Source organism: Sminthopsis crassicaudata, chromosome 2, assembly GCF_048593235.1.
Source record: "Sminthopsis crassicaudata isolate SCR6 chromosome 2, ASM4859323v1, whole genome shotgun sequence".
Taxonomy (NCBI): domain Eukaryota; kingdom Metazoa; phylum Chordata; class Mammalia; order Dasyuromorphia; family Dasyuridae; genus Sminthopsis; species Sminthopsis crassicaudata.
The window spans coordinates 79,571,810-79,590,357 of NC_133618.1; the positions used below are offsets into that span (position 1 = coordinate 79,571,810).

An 18,548-nucleotide genomic window follows, 5' to 3' on the forward strand; every position below is an offset into this window, starting at 1 on the left:
ACATTCTGAAAATCTCAATTTTATCTTTGAGTCTTCTCTCATTTACTTCCTGTATTTAATCAGTTGCCAAATCCTTATGATTCCACCACAATATCTCTGGCATCTATTCTTTCCTTTCTGTTCTCCTAGGTACTATTTTAGTAAAGGTCTTCATTACTATTCACTTGGACTATTGTAATAAGCTGATAAAAATATTTTTCACCTCCACTTTCTTCCCTCTCTAGTCTATTCTCCAAATGTTGTGCATATGTATAAATCATAGATAACCTTAACATGTCATTCCTTCACTGATTCTGTCAGTTGATTGGCCATCATTGAAAACCCCTCATAATGTGGCTCTACCCTAACTTTTCAGCCTTATCTTAAACTATTCTAGCTCCATGGATCCTTTGCTCCTAGCATACTAACCAAGTCCCATAATGCCCTGCCCCAATGTCTAGGCTTATGCTATTCCCAACATCTACAATGTGCTTCTTTTGATTTTTGCTTCTTGAGAACTACCTCATCCTTCAAGACCTAGCTCAAGGTATTACCTTCTCCAGAATTCCATGATTTTCCAGTCTTTGCTTTCTCAGACCTCACATGGCACTTTCTTTGTATTTTTCTAATGCACATAAATTCCATAGTGTATTATGGTTCTGTATTTGTCACATCCTTCTGCTAAATCATGAACTCCATGAGGACAGGAGCTATGTTTCATTTATTTTAGTATTTCTCTCAGAACCTGGCACAGTACTCTGCATATAGTAGGTATTCAATATAGATTTTAAATTTCATCTCACTTTTATTAAAACCTTTTGTTTTTATATCATATTCATTTGCAAATATCTCTTGGGGGCAGCCAGGTGGCACAGTGCATACAGTGCCAGGCCTAGAATCAGTAAAATCTGAGTTCAAATCCAGCCTCAGACATTTATTAGCTGTAGGGCAAAAATAAATCACTTAGCCTGTTTGTTTCAGTTTATCTGTTAAATGGAGATAATATAGCATTTATCTGCAAAGTTGGAGTAAAGGTTAAATGAGATAATAATTGTAAAGTGTTTAGCACAGTGTCTGGCACACAGTAAGCGCTATATAAATATTGACTATTATTACTGGTATTAATAATTATTAATTAAGATTTTAAAAGGAAAAAACAATTCAGCAAAACTACCTAATGGTATGTCTTGACAGTATCTATAATATTCCACATCCATAGTACCCCAGTCTTCACAAAGAAGAGAAGGGTATACATTTTCTAAACTCTTCTCCAGAATCAAATTTAGGCATTATAATTATGAAGCTTTCAATTTTCCCATATTTTCAATATTGTTATTATTGTCCATTATTTTCCTAGTTCATTTATATTAACTCTCTTCAATCAGCTTATATTAATCTCTCCATGCTTCTCTGAAATTTTGAATATTTTTTACTACTTATGGCCCAGAGATAGTTTCACACTTTGTTTAACAATGTTCATTGATTTGCATATATGGGACGTATTTTCCACACCAATTCTGGCCATTTCAGTGACTTCAGAATTATGTTCACCTTTCCCCAAAGCCATATTAGCATTCACCAAAGGGCAAGCTCATTTTTGTATAGACCTATCTGTCTCTGAGAAACATCTCTGTTTAGGGGAAATCCTGGATGCCTCTGATTTCCAAGAGTTGTTAATGGAGCTGTCTCTCTGCTTGGTTAGGTCATCTATGGCGAAGCTGTACAAAGGCCTGGCTTCCCAGTGTGCAAATACCGGGCAGGATGCTTCCCCAGCCCCTGGTCCTGAGGCTGTCCGTGATAGTGGTGGGATCCACTCTGAAGAGATGCTACAGCCCTACCCTGCTTCTGCCAGCCCTGGCTCAGCTGTCACGTAAGCTGCTGTCACTGGGGAAAGGCTCATGGACATCCCCTCAGGCCCCTAGCCGTCAGCTTTGAAGGTTCCCTGGTCAGGGCCAACTGCATTATCATAATGTGCTTGCCCCATGGCTGGGGACATTTATGCATCCCTCTGCTATGCAGTGACCTACATAGACATTTCCTCTTTGTCCCAGAGATTGCAAGGGGTAGGGGGATAAAGGGGTAAAGAAACATGATTGATGTTCATTGGAAGTGTTAGGGGAATGGACAGCTTCTCTTCATACAACTTGATTGAGGTTTCTCTCATTGTGACTACTCCTTCACTATACTCCTTATACCTCCCAGATTTCTGGGCCTGGGCTCTGGCAAGAAGGGGAAAAAAAGAGATGTGTATAAGGCAGGGCAGTTGGAAAATTCTTTAATCCATAAAGAGCCACTCCAAAGTTGAAAAGTGAAATGTAGGCCTCCCAAAGAAAAACCAGAGTAGGCCTCCCCTTTCCTTCAAGCATTGGGAAAGGAAAGAAGAACTCTCTTAGGCTCAGAGGATGTCTATGAGATCACTTGGCAGTGTGTGAGACCTTACAGCAACCAGAAAAACTGTTAAGATTGTCTTAAGTCCTGCCTGCTAAGGCCCCCATTTCAATCAAGTCCGATGAACCTACTATGTGCCAGGTGCTGTGCTAAGAGCTGGGGCTACAAAATGAGGCCAGATCACTCTCTAGATCTCACTAAGGCTCTATTTTCAGGCCTCTAGTGCTTAGTTAGCAATGCCATACGCTACTGGTCCTTAGATGACCTGGGCTATGTTCCACTCCAGGGACTCCACAGAACAGAACTTTTTGGTCTCCATTCATAAATGACTGGCATGTTAAGCTGGGAAGTCATTCAGTGAACCTTGGAGGACAGGGGAATATCAAATACACTGGGGAAGATTCTGGTCCTTAACACTTTCAAACTTCTTGGAATTCATTTTTATCTCAGAATGGATTCAGCTTTGTGAGTTTTAGAACCCAAGATTCTGAAAGGGTGAGATAAACAAAAATGCAAAATTCTTCACTTTTATCAGAGGATCATTTTCTATCTCAATTCCTTGCTCTGTAATTTGATTCCAAATTTATTATCTTACAACAGATTTAATTCAGGTTGTTATCACAGAATTGGTTTTTCTCCCTTAATCTTATATTATCATGAGAGCCAGGCTGCAGTTTAACAACTGCTCCTGTTTCAGCTGCCAAATTTTCCAAATGACCTCTCTGTGAGGCTTCTCCCCATAACTCCTGCCAGGCATACCTGGCTAGCATGAGCTAGCTCTGTCCTTGCCATGGTACCTTAGAAGGCTGTGTCCATGTAAGTAAGGTCTCTCCAGGAAGTACGCAATTCTTTCTCAGCATCTGTGCTCTGTCCAGGATGCCAGCATCCAGCCTGGGCTTGAGTTTGCAGGAAGCAATTCTGATAGAGGCAGGTTCTGAAAGAGCTTCTCTTCCTACTCAGCTGGGCCCAGCACGGACTATTGCTTCAAGTTAGACTATGAATGAGAAGAGAGTTTTTGAGGTTAAAGTTTGTAATTTCACTCCTGCCTGAATGTCACCTTAATATCAAAAGATAAAAATAGTACAGGTCTCTTTCTAATCATTTGTTCTCTGTAGAATTCTGTTGAACAATGTCATCAGAAATAAGCACATTTTGGCTACCATTAAATCTGATGGAATCTGTATTCAGCTGCATTCTTCTGTGTTGATAAGAGACATGATTAATTTAAAAAAGTTTTTAGTAACTTTGTTCCATCTGTCAGGTAATAATCTTGAACAATTTGGAATAGGGTGTAGGACCAAAATTATAGCTACAGTGGGTCATAAACATCATTTAATTGAACTCCCTTATTTTACAGAACTGTTTTCTTTTTTATGTAACATCCCCCCAATTACAGTTAAGATAATTTAAAAAACTTTTTTTGAAGAAAGTTTTGAGTTCCAAATTCTATCCCTCTTTTCCTTCACTCTCTTCTCCCTGAGATGATAAGTAATCTGATAGGTTATTCATTATAGGTATACATCTGATAGATTATAACATGATAGGTTAATCATGTAAAGCAATTCCATATTAGTCATTTTGTACAAGAAGACTCTACTAAAAAAATAAGAAAGGAAAAGAAAAAAGAAAAGGAAGGAAAGAAGAGAGGAAGGAAGAAAAAAAAAGAAAAGTGAGGGAAGGAAGGAAGGAAGGAAGAATTTTTTGAGGAAATTTAGGCCTAGAGAATGTAGCAAGGGAAGGATTACAACCCAGGTCCTCTCATTCTAAACTGAGCATTCTTTTCATTACACTTAGTGCTTTTCTATCTTATGGACAGAATGGGACAGTGAGCCAGACATTTTATTTATTTGTTTACATATATATGTATATGTATATATATGTATGCATGTATGTACATATATTATATAGATATGTTTATATATTATATATACACACACCCATATATAAACATTTATATATATATCAATTAGACAGACGGTTACTTATCTAATACTGAAAATCTTCATGTGGAACTCAAGATTAATAGAGGCACCCATATGGACAGCAGATAGATTAAAAAAACCTAATACTTATGACATAATTGACATATAGCCCTTTAAACTTTTCAAAGCACTTTATAAGCATTATTTCATTCCGGCTTTACCAGAACCTCATGAAGATGATACTAGACATTATAATCTCCAATTTAACAGATGAGGAAACTGAGGCATAGAGAAGTTAGATGACCTGCCCACAGTTATATAAGTATCAAAAATGGGATCTGAAGCCAGGTCTGACATGAAGTCTAGCACTATGCTGGACAGGCCAAAATCAGTTAGAATGTCTACCATTGATTTCTTGGCACATGTTCACTTTCTTACGGGTTTTTAAAAAGTGTGACTATAAAGTAGTCCAAGAGAAATGGGTGGGGGGGATGGGAGGAGAGAGGAGACGGCTCTGGGGCACTGACAGGTGACATGGGAAGGGACCAAATCTTCTGGAGGGGAAAGTGACGACCACCCGCCTCTCACAGCCATCTCTTCCTTACGTCCGTACGAGATGCAGGAAAATGATCCCTCCGACGTCCGCTTTACTTTACGGACCAACACTCAGTCCTCTCCCAGACAGGGGGAAGGGGCTCCCGGGAACACCTTAATCTGAGACGTTTGGTGGCGGCTGCATTGGTGGCCCGTGGTTAGTCCTGGCGGCAGGCCAAGCGGCCGAGGCCGTGAGTGGCCCATGGCACTCCCTGGACGTGCATTGCTGGCACTCGAGGAAAGCCGGGGAGGGTCGGTGAGGAGTGGTGTTGGCAGTTTCATTAACGGTTTCTGACAGGCTATGTTGTACTCAGACCTTGAGCAGGCTCGCTGACAGGGCCTGAATTAACCAACCATATGCACACTTCTTTTGTATTCTGTTTCCCCTTTAAAGACATTTGATGCCCCAAGCGAAGAAAAGCCAACCACAAACCTTGATGGAGAACATTCAGCCCGGGAAGCCCTGTGACTGGGAGCTGGAGGGCAGGAAGCACGAGAGGCCGGAAAACCTCCTGGCCCCGGCTCAGTTCTGCGGCCCTGAGCAGGACTTGAAGGCTCTGGCAGCCCCGCTGCAGGCCATCCCGGAAATGGACTATGACTCGGCCCTTCCGGACCCGGTGGCGAACCTCGACCGGGCCCTGCGAGCCCCAGCCGAGCTGCTGACGGACAGCCGCAGCTTCGTCCCGAGCTACGAGGAGTTTGAGTACGGCGGCGAGATCTTCACCTTGCCGGCGCCCTACGAAGAGGAGACTTTCCAGAGCCTGCCTCTCTTCGAGGCCTGCTCGCCCGCTTCCTCCGAGTCCAGCCTGGACATTTGCTTCCTCAGGCCGGTCAGCTTCACCATGGAAGCCGAAAGGACTGAACACTCGGTGCAGCCGCTGCCCAAGAGCTCCACGTCGCCCGTGAGCAGCAGCACGTACAAGCACGAGGCCGTCCACGGCAAAACGAAGCCGCTGAGCCGCTCGCTGAAGGAGTTCCCCCGGACGTCCACGTCGGAAGGGGTCACCACCAGACTGTACAGTACGAGGAGCAGCAGCGGCGGGCGCGTGCAGCTGAAGCAGGAGCGGGCCGCCCAGCCCCACATCACCTCTGCCACAGCTAGGAGCTCCCCCAGGAACTTCTTCCCCCCCCAGAGAACTCAAAGTGAAAAACAGACCTATTTGGAAGTAAGGAGGGTAAAGTAAATAAACCAAACCAAAAACATTCGGAGGCAGCGGTCGCGGTCACGGGAGAAAAACCAAGTCGGTGTGTCTAGGTGTCCGGGTCTCACACTCCTTCCTTAGGAGTCCTGTCCAGCTAGGGTCGGAAAATCAGGCCGTCAAACCGTGCTTTGACTTGACTTACTTACTGTGCAACCGGTTTGCATAAGTACTGGGGTCCAAATGGGGACCCCCGACATGGAACAGAAGCCTAACAGATGCTTATACCTTAAGACAGGTGTTAGTGCTCTCCCCCAGTACCCGTGTTATAAAAAGCTTCCATTGGATTGGATAATATTTAATGACCATAACCAATACCTTGAATCTATATAGCACCTTTCTTCTGAGGCACTTAAAGAGTTTCACATATATTATCTTTGCCTGCCCACGAAATTCAAGATGTGGTCATTGCCAAAGCAACACTAGAGAAGATGGAAACTCTGGTTTCCTTCCTCTCCTAGTGGGTGTATCTTCTCAGTTTTAATTTTTGAAACACTGAAATAGTCTGCATGCATGGACTCTGTTTCTCCCTTTTAATCTGATGACTCCTTAACAGGTAGAAAGAAGACAAATAGTTTCCTGTCAAAAGATTAAAACGCTGAGAGAAGTATTTTCCCTTGGCGAATTTGAACTACACATTTTGTTATAGTGCATAGAAATTAGGAGATCCTAAAAAAGTCCTTAGAAGGTAGTGAAATCCTATCACTAGAAGTACCTAAATTGAGATTGGAGGACCTCTGGATTTGGTAGAGGAGATTCCCTCATGGTGTGGGACTAGGGACCAGATGGTTTTAAGGCTTCCTCCTACTCATATTTGTTACATTTTGCCTGGGGGGGGAAGAAAAGAATTTCTGTAGTTATCATTCATAATAAAGGGGACAGAGGAAATCAATGCAATGACCTGCAAATAAGTTCTCAAGGATCCAAACCTTTGTTTTGTCACAAAATGGGGAGGTTAGGATTTAATGGAAGTGTCTATTGTAACAGTTCGGGGGAATAGTAATAAAATAATAAAAATAGTAAAAATAATTAAATAGTAATAAAAGCTCATACTGGGCTATCCGTGTTGGGAGTAGAGAAGAAGAGATGGACACAAGAGATAGTAATAGGCTAGGGAGGCAGAGTGGTACAGTTGAAATGATACTTGATGTGAAGTTAGAGGATCTGGGTTCAAATCTCATCTTTGATGTTTATTGTGTGACCTTGGACAAAGCATATAACTTTACTGGGTTTTCTCATCTGTAAAACTAAGGGGTTGGACTAGATAGTTTCTGAGGATTCTGAGGATCTGAGGAACCAATGTTTTTGATTATGGTAGAATTGGCAAAATGATTGGAGGTGAGGTGAGGGAAAGAAAAGAAACAAAGATGGCACCAAAGTTTCCAATGTGCAATATTGGTGATACTAGTATTAGAAATTGTGGAGTCAGTTTAGCATTAGACTGGACTAGATGGCCTTGGAAGTCCTTTTCAACTCTGTAATTCTGATTCTGCAAAAATAAAAAAGTAAAAGAAATCAAAACCTCACCATGGAAAGCAGCCAGGAGGAACTCAGGGTACATCTAGGTCTACAGGTCTGCAGTTCTCACATTGAGTTTATTTATTTAATGCACACAGTATAACATTTCAGGCCTAAGGCCTTAAATAGACATTCACATTTTCAGGCCTAAGGCTTTAAATAGACATTTTAGTCTGTGTACATGAAAGAGTTAATATTTCTGGAGCCAATAAATAGTGTTTTTCTGCATTTAAATGGAATAAAAGCAATTTCCTGTGGCCAAATAAGATGTAATCTCTGAGGGAGAGTCAGAGGCCCTGTGGCCCAGGCAGGACATTGTTCCTATCATACATAATGCTAAATGAAGTATTCAGCATTCACAGGAAGCACTGCACTGGGCCCATGATGAGGACACAATCCAGAGGCCATTTAAGTTGGCACTGCACTTTGGTAGCTGCTAAGTCCAGAGTCCCAGCATTTTGAGCTCCTGCATTTCTCTTTCCTCATTTTTTTTTGGGGGGGGGGATAAATAGATGCAAGTAGATTGAAAATCATTTTCCTTCTATGTCCTTCCATTCTTGTGAATAGTGTTTTGGCAGTGCAGTTGAGATGGGCAGGAAGAATATAGGGTATCTATCTGTCAACTGAGATGATAGTGTTGCTTCCTCATTGGTATTGGCTATGTGGAAATCAAGCTTCTGCTGTGTGCCCTAAGGGAGCTCAAGAAAATCCAGGAATGTGCCTCCTAACAATCAGAATCTCCTCAGAATTCTCTCCTGGCTGGGCCTTCCAGCTTCATCTGTACTAGTATCAGAAGTATAATTAAGGCAATTAAAGTTCTGGGGAAGAGATTTTTCATTAGTATTATTGAGAAGAAAGGGACTTGAGCAAAAGAAGACTCAACAACTCTTCTGTGGGGGGAAGAGTAACCCTAAAAACCATACTTTTAAAGTGTTAGCCCTTTCTTGATGACTTCCTCAAGAAAACAGAGTTAGACTCATTCTATTCATCTTGAAGGTCTTCCATATTCCTGGCTGGTCATTCAGCTTTCATACAGAAGTCTTAAAACTTTTTCAAGAATGCAAAGCATAGTAGAAGGGACTAGAAACCTCCAAAGGTGATGGACCAGCAGTCTGGAAACTCACATTTATTCCTGATTCTGGGGCTATTTAGGTACATGACATTGAACAGTTAACTTCTCTCTCTCTATTCCTCAGTTTCTTGGATTGTAAAAATGAGAAGACCATCTATTTCCCTGTGTTGTTATAAAGTCAAATGAGATAATGTATGTGAATGTGCTTTGAAAGGCCAAAGTGCTATACAAAAGCAAGGTATTATTAATAAAAATAAGAATTTTTCTGCAATAAATCAGAATTTAAAAATCACCCAGGTTTTATAAATAATTTCATTAGAATCACATAGAATCAACTAAATATGAAATATTTTAGGTCAGTGTTAAATTTGGGGATTTTTCCTTAGTGGTAATCTTGCTGAAAAGTCCTGGAACCAAATCTCAATTCCTTCTATCCTTCCCTTCTGTGTTTAAAGAGCAAAAAGTCTCTGTCTAATCTAAGAAATTGTGTAGAACCACCAGGGTGATTTTGCTCTAAATCTCTTTGCTTCCTTCAAATGATTATACCTCAAACAGTGACCTTTTTGGGGGGATTTCAGAAGTTGTAGTTAGCTATCTGTTCACAAAATGCCTAACAATCTTTTGATTAATTTCTGATCCTTTTGGTGATATCCAATATTAAAAAAGGAAAGGGGTTTACTAAAAGATAGAATTCTGGTTCTATTCTGGAAGTCCAAATATAAAGATCTTATTAAAATTCCACTTAAAGATTCAAAATGAGAAGATACTATGCTATATGCTAATATAGCATATTATAATGCTAATTAGAAACATACTATATGCCTACTGGATGCTTTTTTTCTTTCACCAAAAAACCAACCAAAAACCAAATAGTAGCTTCCCCAATTTTATTTATTCTTTAAGTGGAAAGGTAGGAATAAGTGCAAATATTGTTCTGGAACCAATTAGTCCTCCTATTTTACAGATGGGAAAACTGATATCCAGAAGTATAAAGGGACAGTTTTTCAGTTCTTCCAATATGATAATGGAAGTGCCTGAAATGGTTCTGATTCCTTTACCCTTTTTTAAGTTCTAGGTAACTCTCCCTCTACTGTTTTCCTTCTTAATTAGTTTTTTTTTTTTTTTTTTTCATGATCCTACACTTGGATGATTTCAGAAATATGGCAGTATCACTCAAAGAAATTAGAGACAGCTCCTTAGCACCTGGTTGAAGAGGCCCCATTTCTTTAGTTGTTCAATTTCAGGATTTGCCTTGAAAAGTTGTTATTGAGACATTTTGAGTCATGTCCATCTCTTTGTATCCCCTTTTTGGGGTTTTCTTGGCAAAGATTTTGGAGTGGTTTGCCATGTCCTTCTCCACCTCATTTTACAGATGAGGAAATGGAGACAAACAGGTTAAGTGACTTATCCAGAGTGACACAGCTAGTAAGTGCCTAAAGATTATTTGAATTCAGGTCTTCTTGCCTCCAGACCTGGTACTCTATCTATTGTGCCTTCTAGCTGCCCTCGATGAAGGTTAGAGACCTATTAAATTTAGGGTAAGAGGGAAGAAAAAAACAACAAGACCGTGAGACTATTAAGTCTGGAAGTGTTTTTACAAAATCCAAAATTTTTTTGTTTCTTTCTTTTTCAGGAAATACATGTAGAAGATAATACCAGATTCTGTCCAAAGGAAGAAAGAGAAAGTGAACAAACATCATTCAGTGATCAGCATCCCAGCAGGCAAGACCAGAAAGGGGGCTTTCGAAGCTCCTTCCGCAAGCTCTTTAAAAAGAAGTGAGTAGCCCTTAGATCAGACAGCTTTCTAACTCCTTCCCCTCTGGGATTCTTCTTGAGGTTTTCACAACAGCAACAACTACAACAACAATAATAAGGATAATTTGGCCTCAAGAAGCTGCTTCAAGCTTAGTGCCTCCTCCTTATAGCCAGGGATTGACTTCTAAATTTTTTTTTCTCTTATTTTGGTCTCTTTTCATGCATAAAGAAACTGTCTCTACTCCCACCACTATTAACTTTTCTCCCACTTCCTTAACCCTGCATTTTCCTGTCTTCCCCCAGCCAAGTTGTGCCTAATGGGGCAAGCAGCACACATCCATTGGGAATGAACCCCAGTGGCCATCTTTTGAGACATCAAGAAATTCTGGGATGTTGGTACTGGGTATGAGGAGTCTTTCCAATAGAACCTTTCCTTAAAATGCTCCTTCTAGGTACTTAAGCGCTTTTACCTTTTAGAATACATGTAGATACTTATAGCCATAATGGATACTATGTATATTTAGTGGGAACTTACCCCCAAGGAATGAATTTGGCTGTGAGTAGGTGCTCTTCCTCCAGTCTGCAAGGCTTCCTTAAGAGGTTGAGCCTTTTAAAATAGGAAGGTCAGTTGAGAAATGTAAAGGAGGGCTATGCTTTTAAAAATACAGCTACTTGTTCTGCAGTCGTCAAGTGATGGTAGTGGAAATTCCCTTATTTACCCATTGCCTCAAGCTGAAAGACTTCTGCCTGTAGTTACATAGATTGTCATCTCTACATTCTTCTCTCTCAGTGAAAATCTCTTTTCATTTAATTTCTTCTGGTAGACTGCAGAATTGAAGAGTTAGTCTGAACCACAAAGTCTTCACCTATTGTGGGGTGAAGGAAAATACATGGATATGCTTACTGCTGATTGACAGGTGAGGAGTTGAGTAGTGTGTGGAGAGGCTACCTTGCTGAGCCTCAGGCAGTTGCTGGTTGATTCAGATAATGATCTTGATGGGAGAACCTGGGAACAGGTCTGAAGTAAGAAAATTATGTTTCTTTGGGAGTCTTAAAAAATATGGGGAAGACTGCTGAAGTCAGTGTTAGGGCACAGAAAGTTGTCTTGTCAAGATTACTGGCTGTTCAGAGCCTGTTGTTAAAAGGAGAGAATGGAAAAGGGTAAAGACAAGGGTAATCTTTATCCTATATAGTCCCTCAATGGCTTCTATTCTGTGCTTTCCAGCATGTACACCAAAGTTGCTGTATGGTCATTTTCTTATTTCAATTATTACTATCTTCAAATAAACTTTGCTTAAGGGCAGAAGATTTGAAGATTATTTCCCTTTCCCTAGAATAATAGTCTTAGGTCTTTCCTGGCGCAGCAACCCTCAGCATGTTCAGCAATGAGACCAATCCTTCACTCTTGCTTTAGTGTCCAGGCTGGCTTAAGAACTCATAAGGCCAGTATTGCTCCTGCTAATTTCCTTCTATTTCTGAAATGTTCCTTGCTGCCAGTATTCATGGCTCACCCATCCCAGCTTTTAATGCCAGTAATCTTGCTAGAAGCGATGAAACTACCATTTCTTTTCCCTAGTTCCTTCTCCAAACTCCTAGAGACTTTTTAGAAAGGAAGATTCATTTAGAAGACGCTAGGAAAGTTTGAGGAATAGAATTAGGACTGACAATTATAGGTTACAGTGAAACAGATTTTAGCTAAGGAAGGGCTTCATAATAGAGCCATTTCACAGTGGATTAGATTGTTTTATGATGTAATGAGTTCAATATAATTGGGAATGCTCAAGTAATGGCTGGACAGCTGTCCATCTAAGAGGCACTGAGACTAAGACTGTCCATATGACTTCTAAAGTCTCTTCTAGTTCTTCCATTCTAGGCTTCATCCAGAGTTTGGCTTGAGTACAAGATAAGATGACAGATCCACTTGTTAGCTTGTTAGGATTTGAAAGGTACCCATAGCTCTAACCATTGAATATTACTGTCCTTTCAGGTATTTTCTTGTTTAATATTTAAAGCAACTTTTGAAGGAAAGTCATGGCAGAGACAGAATAACAATAGCTAACATTTATATAGTGTTTTAAGATTTTCCAAATGCTTTACATTTATTATAATTTGATCTTCACAAAAAAACTATTAGATAGGTGGTTTTGTTATCCCCATTATACAGATGAGGAAACTGAGGCTGACAAAGGTTAAGTGACTTGCTCAGTTGCACAGCTAGTAAGAGTCTAAGGCAATATCCAAACTCAGCTTTTTTTTTTTTCAAGTTTGTCTTTCAATTATGCCCATCTTACAAGAGCATGGAAGTTGGTACGGTTGGCTTGCCAAGGATTACTAAACTTTTCCATCATGTCCCAGAGATAATATTTATGAATATTATTTATGAACTGTCATTGAATGTTTGTGTATTTATGGGCCATAGCAGTACTGTGAAGATTTGATAAGCTATAGAAAGCAGCATATAGTAGCAACTTTTAATTCCTGCTTTATCATCGGAGTATGAAAGGAGAGAGTAGGGAATCTTATGCATGATAAAATGTCAGTGATTTATTTAACTTGGACAATATCATAATCTTCCTCTTCTAAAGACATTTAAGTGTCCTTGTGTATAAGACTAGGCCAGAAACTATGGCTTCAGATACATAAGATAAATGTTTCTACCCTTTTAGGCAGGACCTTACTCTTCATAGTCAAACATAAATACAAGGGCCTGGCTGTAGAGATAGAATGAAGCAGGTCAAGAGCAGGGGCAGAAAGAGTAGATGTATTCTTGTGCACTGCTCAGTCCTGTGTTCCTCTCCCTTGGATAGGCTTTTGTGTGTAGGGATCATCTGGCTGGCTGCCAATTCATGCTATTTCAGAATGCTGTTTCAGATTCTAACTGGCTATGAGCTGGACATAGCAGAACATTTAAGAAAAGAAAGACTCAGAGGCGTCTTCCTTTTGTTAGCAAGAGAATATATTGCTGGTTTCCATGTTTAGCAGAGTATAGAGAATCAACTTCTTATATTACCTAAAATATTAAATGAATGCCTAAGATGCTGATGGGAAATCATCTGATTGCTTCCACCTAGATACATTTAGTTTGTGTGCAGGTGCACACAAATCAGGTGCAGAGATGTCTTTAAAAGCTGGCCAAAGGAAAATATAATTCAATTTCAAATCTGAAAAAGCTGTTAGCTTTCCCGCTTAGCTAGGATCCTCAGAAAATAGAAACAGGACTAACATGATGCAATGGTCTATCCAGAGAATGTTAAGACTACCTTGAACCTTCCAAAGTTATCAAGATCATCTTTCTACCTCTGGGTAGATTGTAATGAAGATGTACTTTATCAGAAATTCCTCTAAACCCACCAAATATTTGATTGCAGAATATCCTGGAATTTGAGAAAAAAAAATGCTCTCACCTATACTTAAAGACAATCAATTTGAATTGCATGCTCTCAGCCATTGCATTAAGTAGAAAAGTGTTATGGGAGAAGGCCAGATAAAAGACATAGGATTAGGGAAGGTGTATGTGTGACACCCCCACTCCCAGCTCGCATTTCCCTGTGTCCTATCAGAGATACTGATTGCTTCTCTCTGGAATTTTTTCAAGTGGAATATAGATCATCACTGTTATGATATAGACATCTGGGCTGGATTAGACAGTCTTTGATTTTCCTTCCAACTTGGAGATTCTGTAAATTTATGATTCCTTAGCCATTCCTTTGCTCACTCCTATTTGGGACTTTTTTCAGCCTTTACTGATTTCAAGTCTTCTCTGTTCACCAAGGAATACCTCCTGAGTTCCTTATTAATTCAGATGAATAAAATCATCACAGGTCTTCACATATTTTTAATAATCATTTCTGTGTTCTATCATAGTTTTACAGTTCTATATGTTACATATAGAACTTTATTCATGATATAATTAATGATAGAAAATTTGATTATTAGTGAATCCTATTTTATTTGGTTTGTGGCTGTTTTATTTGGGGGGGGTAGTAAAGGATGGAAAACAGAGGTCATGGTATCCTGTGTTGTTTCCTGGTTTCTGCTTCCTCTATTCTTGCCATTTTAATAAAGGCTTTTGTGAGTTCAAAGGTGTGAGTAGACAGATGAAAAAAGAGTCTTAGCTGACTGCAAGCCAAAGCAAAAGCAGTCTTAGGCATTATTAAGAGAGGTATAGTGCCCTGGACTAAGGAGCTGACTGATTGTGATTGACTTCCTATGGGTTCTTTTCAATCACTCACATATATTCAGTGAGTACTTATCTGTCTAGTATGGTACTAGGATCTATGGGATTTCATATTTTCCTACAAAGAATTCAGAGCCTAGGCAATTGCATTTTCATTACAAGAAAGAAAAAGTTTCCAACATTTTGTCCTTTCCCCGCCCAGATCTTGGGGTGCTAGGTCACATGTTAGTGATGACCAAGTGACTTCCCTGCCTCTATCGCCTCCCTCTAGTCTGGACCCAGAGGTGCAGGGCCCGCGTCCACAGCCCTCTCTGCCTCATGGACACGTGGCTGTGTGGGTTCATATGGGTTGGCTTTTAGAGGTTTTTGATTGTGCAATGCTTGGCTTAAGTTTCTTGTGCAAAACAGATGATTTCTTCTTAAGGTAGAGAGCTAAAAGGCAAATATACAGGCCTTTAAACACAAGCCATGTCATCTTTCATCAGTCCATACCTGTAGATACTTAATAGTCCAACATAACTTTTTGATGGTTATTTACATGTAATCACGTAGAACACAAATCATTATTGGGAGGCCAGGCAGAGCTGCCTTTGTGAAAGAGAAATGTTGGGGTACTGGTCACAGGCAAAAGCTGGGAGTGAAAAGCATTAGCAAGCTAGTTTTTGTTTAAAATTTATAATCAAGATGTAAAGGGATGTTCTGAATACTGGCGACATGAGAAGAGAAGGTCTGGCTTATGAGGAGGGTCGTTAAAAAAACTAAAGATGAGCTCGTAGAGGCTGAAAAGCAGACAGGGCGATTTTGGCATTTGTTTCAGAAATGGGAACGAAGCTGGTGAAGATTTCTGTGGTCCCTGGGGCTGGTGGTGACATCAAAACTTTCCTATTTTCAGGTAAACATGAACAGTTGCATGTTGGATGGTTCAAAGTGTGAAATATTGGGCTTCAGGGAGATCTAGAAGTGGCCAAGATCAGAACAACTAAGATTTTGGCTGAAGAATATTTGAAGAGGTGTCCAAGGTGGGGAGGCAACTGATGGGAGACAGGGGTTAGATTTAAATCCTTGAGCAACATGGGGAGGCTTACAAATTGTGGGTTGAATTGTAGGTTTCCCTAATTTCTTGGTTAATGCAATATGAGGCAAAGGAATGAAATAGTACAAATGATATGGTTGTGGACATTTTGCGCATAGCTACTATAACTAAGGGTAAATTCAGAAAGGAGGACGCTGGGATTGAGAAAGTGAACAACATAGGGTTTTGGGTGTAACACTTGGGAGTATCATAAGGAATTCTAAAATTGGGAAAAGGAATAGAATTTGTAAACCAGAGGAGCAACATGCTTAACATGCCATTTCAGGGTGCTGGGAACAACAGATGGGCCCTAAAGACTTAGGTGTTGAGATGTAGAATAGCCTTTTTTCTCTAAATTGGGATTTAGTGGATCAGTTAAATATGGGAAACATGGGCCTTACCAGTAGAAGGTGGAAAGCATGGAGATTAAGGCTTTTTCTACACAACAACAAAAAGTGAAGTAGAACAATCTGGTCAACCATCTGGAAGTTTCCAAGCATCAGGATGTTTATTATTGCATAGGCCAAGCCTGTTGCCTTGAAAAACATAGTTGAATTATATCATCAAAATTAGATTTAAAAAATTAACAAATTAAAAAAGTTAATTTTTACTGGTTAGGACTTTTAGAATCTGATTGGACAAAAAAGGGATATTCTGCTATTCCCTTTGAATTGTGGGACTGTATAATATCAGCCTCTGTATATGGAGAACTTGTTCAGTGGTTTAGGAGCTTTGGGACAAGGAACCTCATTTCAAACATTGAATTCCCTTGAGTATAATTGAGCTAGATCCTTTGTTATTGGTTCCTAGTCATTGGGCTGGATTTATAATTTCTAACCTCAAATTTAAGCTTGCTAAGTGATCCCAAGCTGGTTTAACAGAGGCAATTTCTAGAGCCCCTCCCCTTCCATCACTTCTGACAGAATCAACTTGTAGACAGTGCAGAGCTGGAGTCCATTCTACAGCTGGTTTAACCAAGAAAATGGAAGAATGTGCCCTCGCCTGGGGACATGATTGGATTTATTTGAATTGTTGACTATTGGGCTCCGTCTCCTTGATGATGGTTGAGATTGTGGTATCTCCTCAATCTGATTATTGTACACCCATTTCTTCACTTTATCATGTATAGCATATATGCATGGCAGTCCTCAATAAATCTGTCTTTATAAAAATAAACCAAAGTAAGAGTTTGTAATATTATATATATATGTATATATATATAAAATGCATTAAAAAAAAACAAAAAAAAACATTTAAAACTCTATAGAGAGGGTTTGGGATAAGGTTGGCTGAAAACAATGAATTCTAGAATTTTTAAACTTCTTAGTTTTGGATACTCAAGGATTTGATAATTTGAATATTAATGGTGATAGGTCACTCTCAAAATATAAATCCCTGACTTTTTTGAGCTTTTCTTTGCCCCAGGATAGTGGTATTTCACACTATACTTTGTCCCATACACAATTATTATGATCAGAAGTCATTTTCATGGTTCTCTCCTTCAGTATATTTCTGAAAATGCCAGATCAACTTGCCCTTTGGATAAAACTAAGAAAATTAAACACTACTCTAGATCCAGGTGGCAACATGACAGTTTGACAAATGTCAAACAGTTTGGATAGATAGACTATTCTAAAAACAATTAAACCCAAATCAACCTGTACTTTATCTGTGTGCTGAGATTTTAGGTCCAGTGGATCAGAATACAGGGAAAAAACTAATGAAAACCCCTCAATGGATCCTTCACCCACCAAACAAGATCTCTTCAGAAACCAACTTGCTCTTGCAAATGACTTTGACCAAGGAACTGCTGTGTAAAACATATGTAAAGTTTTATTGTCAAGTGTTGAGAAAGATGGACAGTATCTGTGTATATACATCTGTGCATGTATATCTATATAAAATTCTAATGTATAAATGATTGATGAAGAGTTAATAACCTAAATATTTGCATTTGAAAACAAATCAACTTGCAAAGTGTTGCCAAGAGATGAAGACTAGTCTGTGAATAATGCTGAATTTCATGCCTGGATATTTGTCAGAAAAAGAATGAAGAATTTGTAAGGTCTTCCTCATTGAAAGAGCCAGCAATAGAGAAAGACACTTTTAGTTTGAAGGAAAATAAACATTTTTAAAAACAAAAACCTTCCACTTTGAAATTGTGCCCCAAGTATAACACTGGACACATTCATATTAAACATGGATATGAATTTTATGTTTCCTAAATGTTTGGCCTGTGAACTGATCCTCAGTGTTCTTAAATTATATACCATGTTAAGAACAACTCAAATCATTTTGTCATCTATCCTCCAAAGAACTCAAATTACTTGGAATATATTATTCATTTAATTCTTAACATTCATGTAAGGTGAACCATTGCATTGTAGACCTTTCCCGAAGGAGAAGTTATAGAGAAGTTGTGGATTACCTAACAGGAAAGCTTGCATTTACAGACTAAAGAGATGGTATTAACAACAATAACATTATAGAGTAAAAGTCAATGTGTTCACTGATGCCAGCCTGGACCCTGGGGGATGAGAACTGTTCAAAGACTGTTTGTTAATATTTTTATCCCCATTACTATGGATGCAAAAATCATCTTGGTTAGAACTGGAGCTCATGGTAACCATTGGCAGCTGGTGCATGATCTGGCACCACTTCATGTACTTTCTCCTTAGAAGGGCTGAAAAGAAGAAAAAGGTGAGACTTACAATATCTGACATCATTTGTCCTCTGGTTCCTGCAAACAAAACACATTAAGAATAAACTGTCAGGCTGGGAATGCTGAACTTTGCCATCTAGGAGTAGCTAATTCTGATTACTGCATTACTCAGCTTAAAGGCAGCATGTTTCAGTGGGGTGGCAAAATTTC

General features: G+C 39.5%; 1 protein-coding gene across 1 annotated transcript in view; it reads left to right on the forward strand.

Moving 5' to 3' along the window:
* The window catches only part of ARHGEF33 (Rho guanine nucleotide exchange factor 33), a 52,911-nt gene extending 35,007 nt beyond the window's left edge, over positions 1–17,904 (forward strand). Inside the window, exons 14-17 of the mRNA XM_074286646.1 lie at positions 1,682–1,849; positions 5,278–6,058; positions 10,306–10,448; positions 17,365–17,904. Coding sequence (XP_074142747.1) covers positions 1,682–1,849; positions 5,278–6,058; positions 10,306–10,448; positions 17,365–17,494 — 1,222 coding nt within the window. The 3' untranslated portion in view covers positions 17,495–17,904. The remainder of the gene's footprint in view (positions 1–1,681; positions 1,850–5,277; positions 6,059–10,305; positions 10,449–17,364) is intronic.
* Positions 17,905–18,548: the final 644 nt, after the last annotated feature.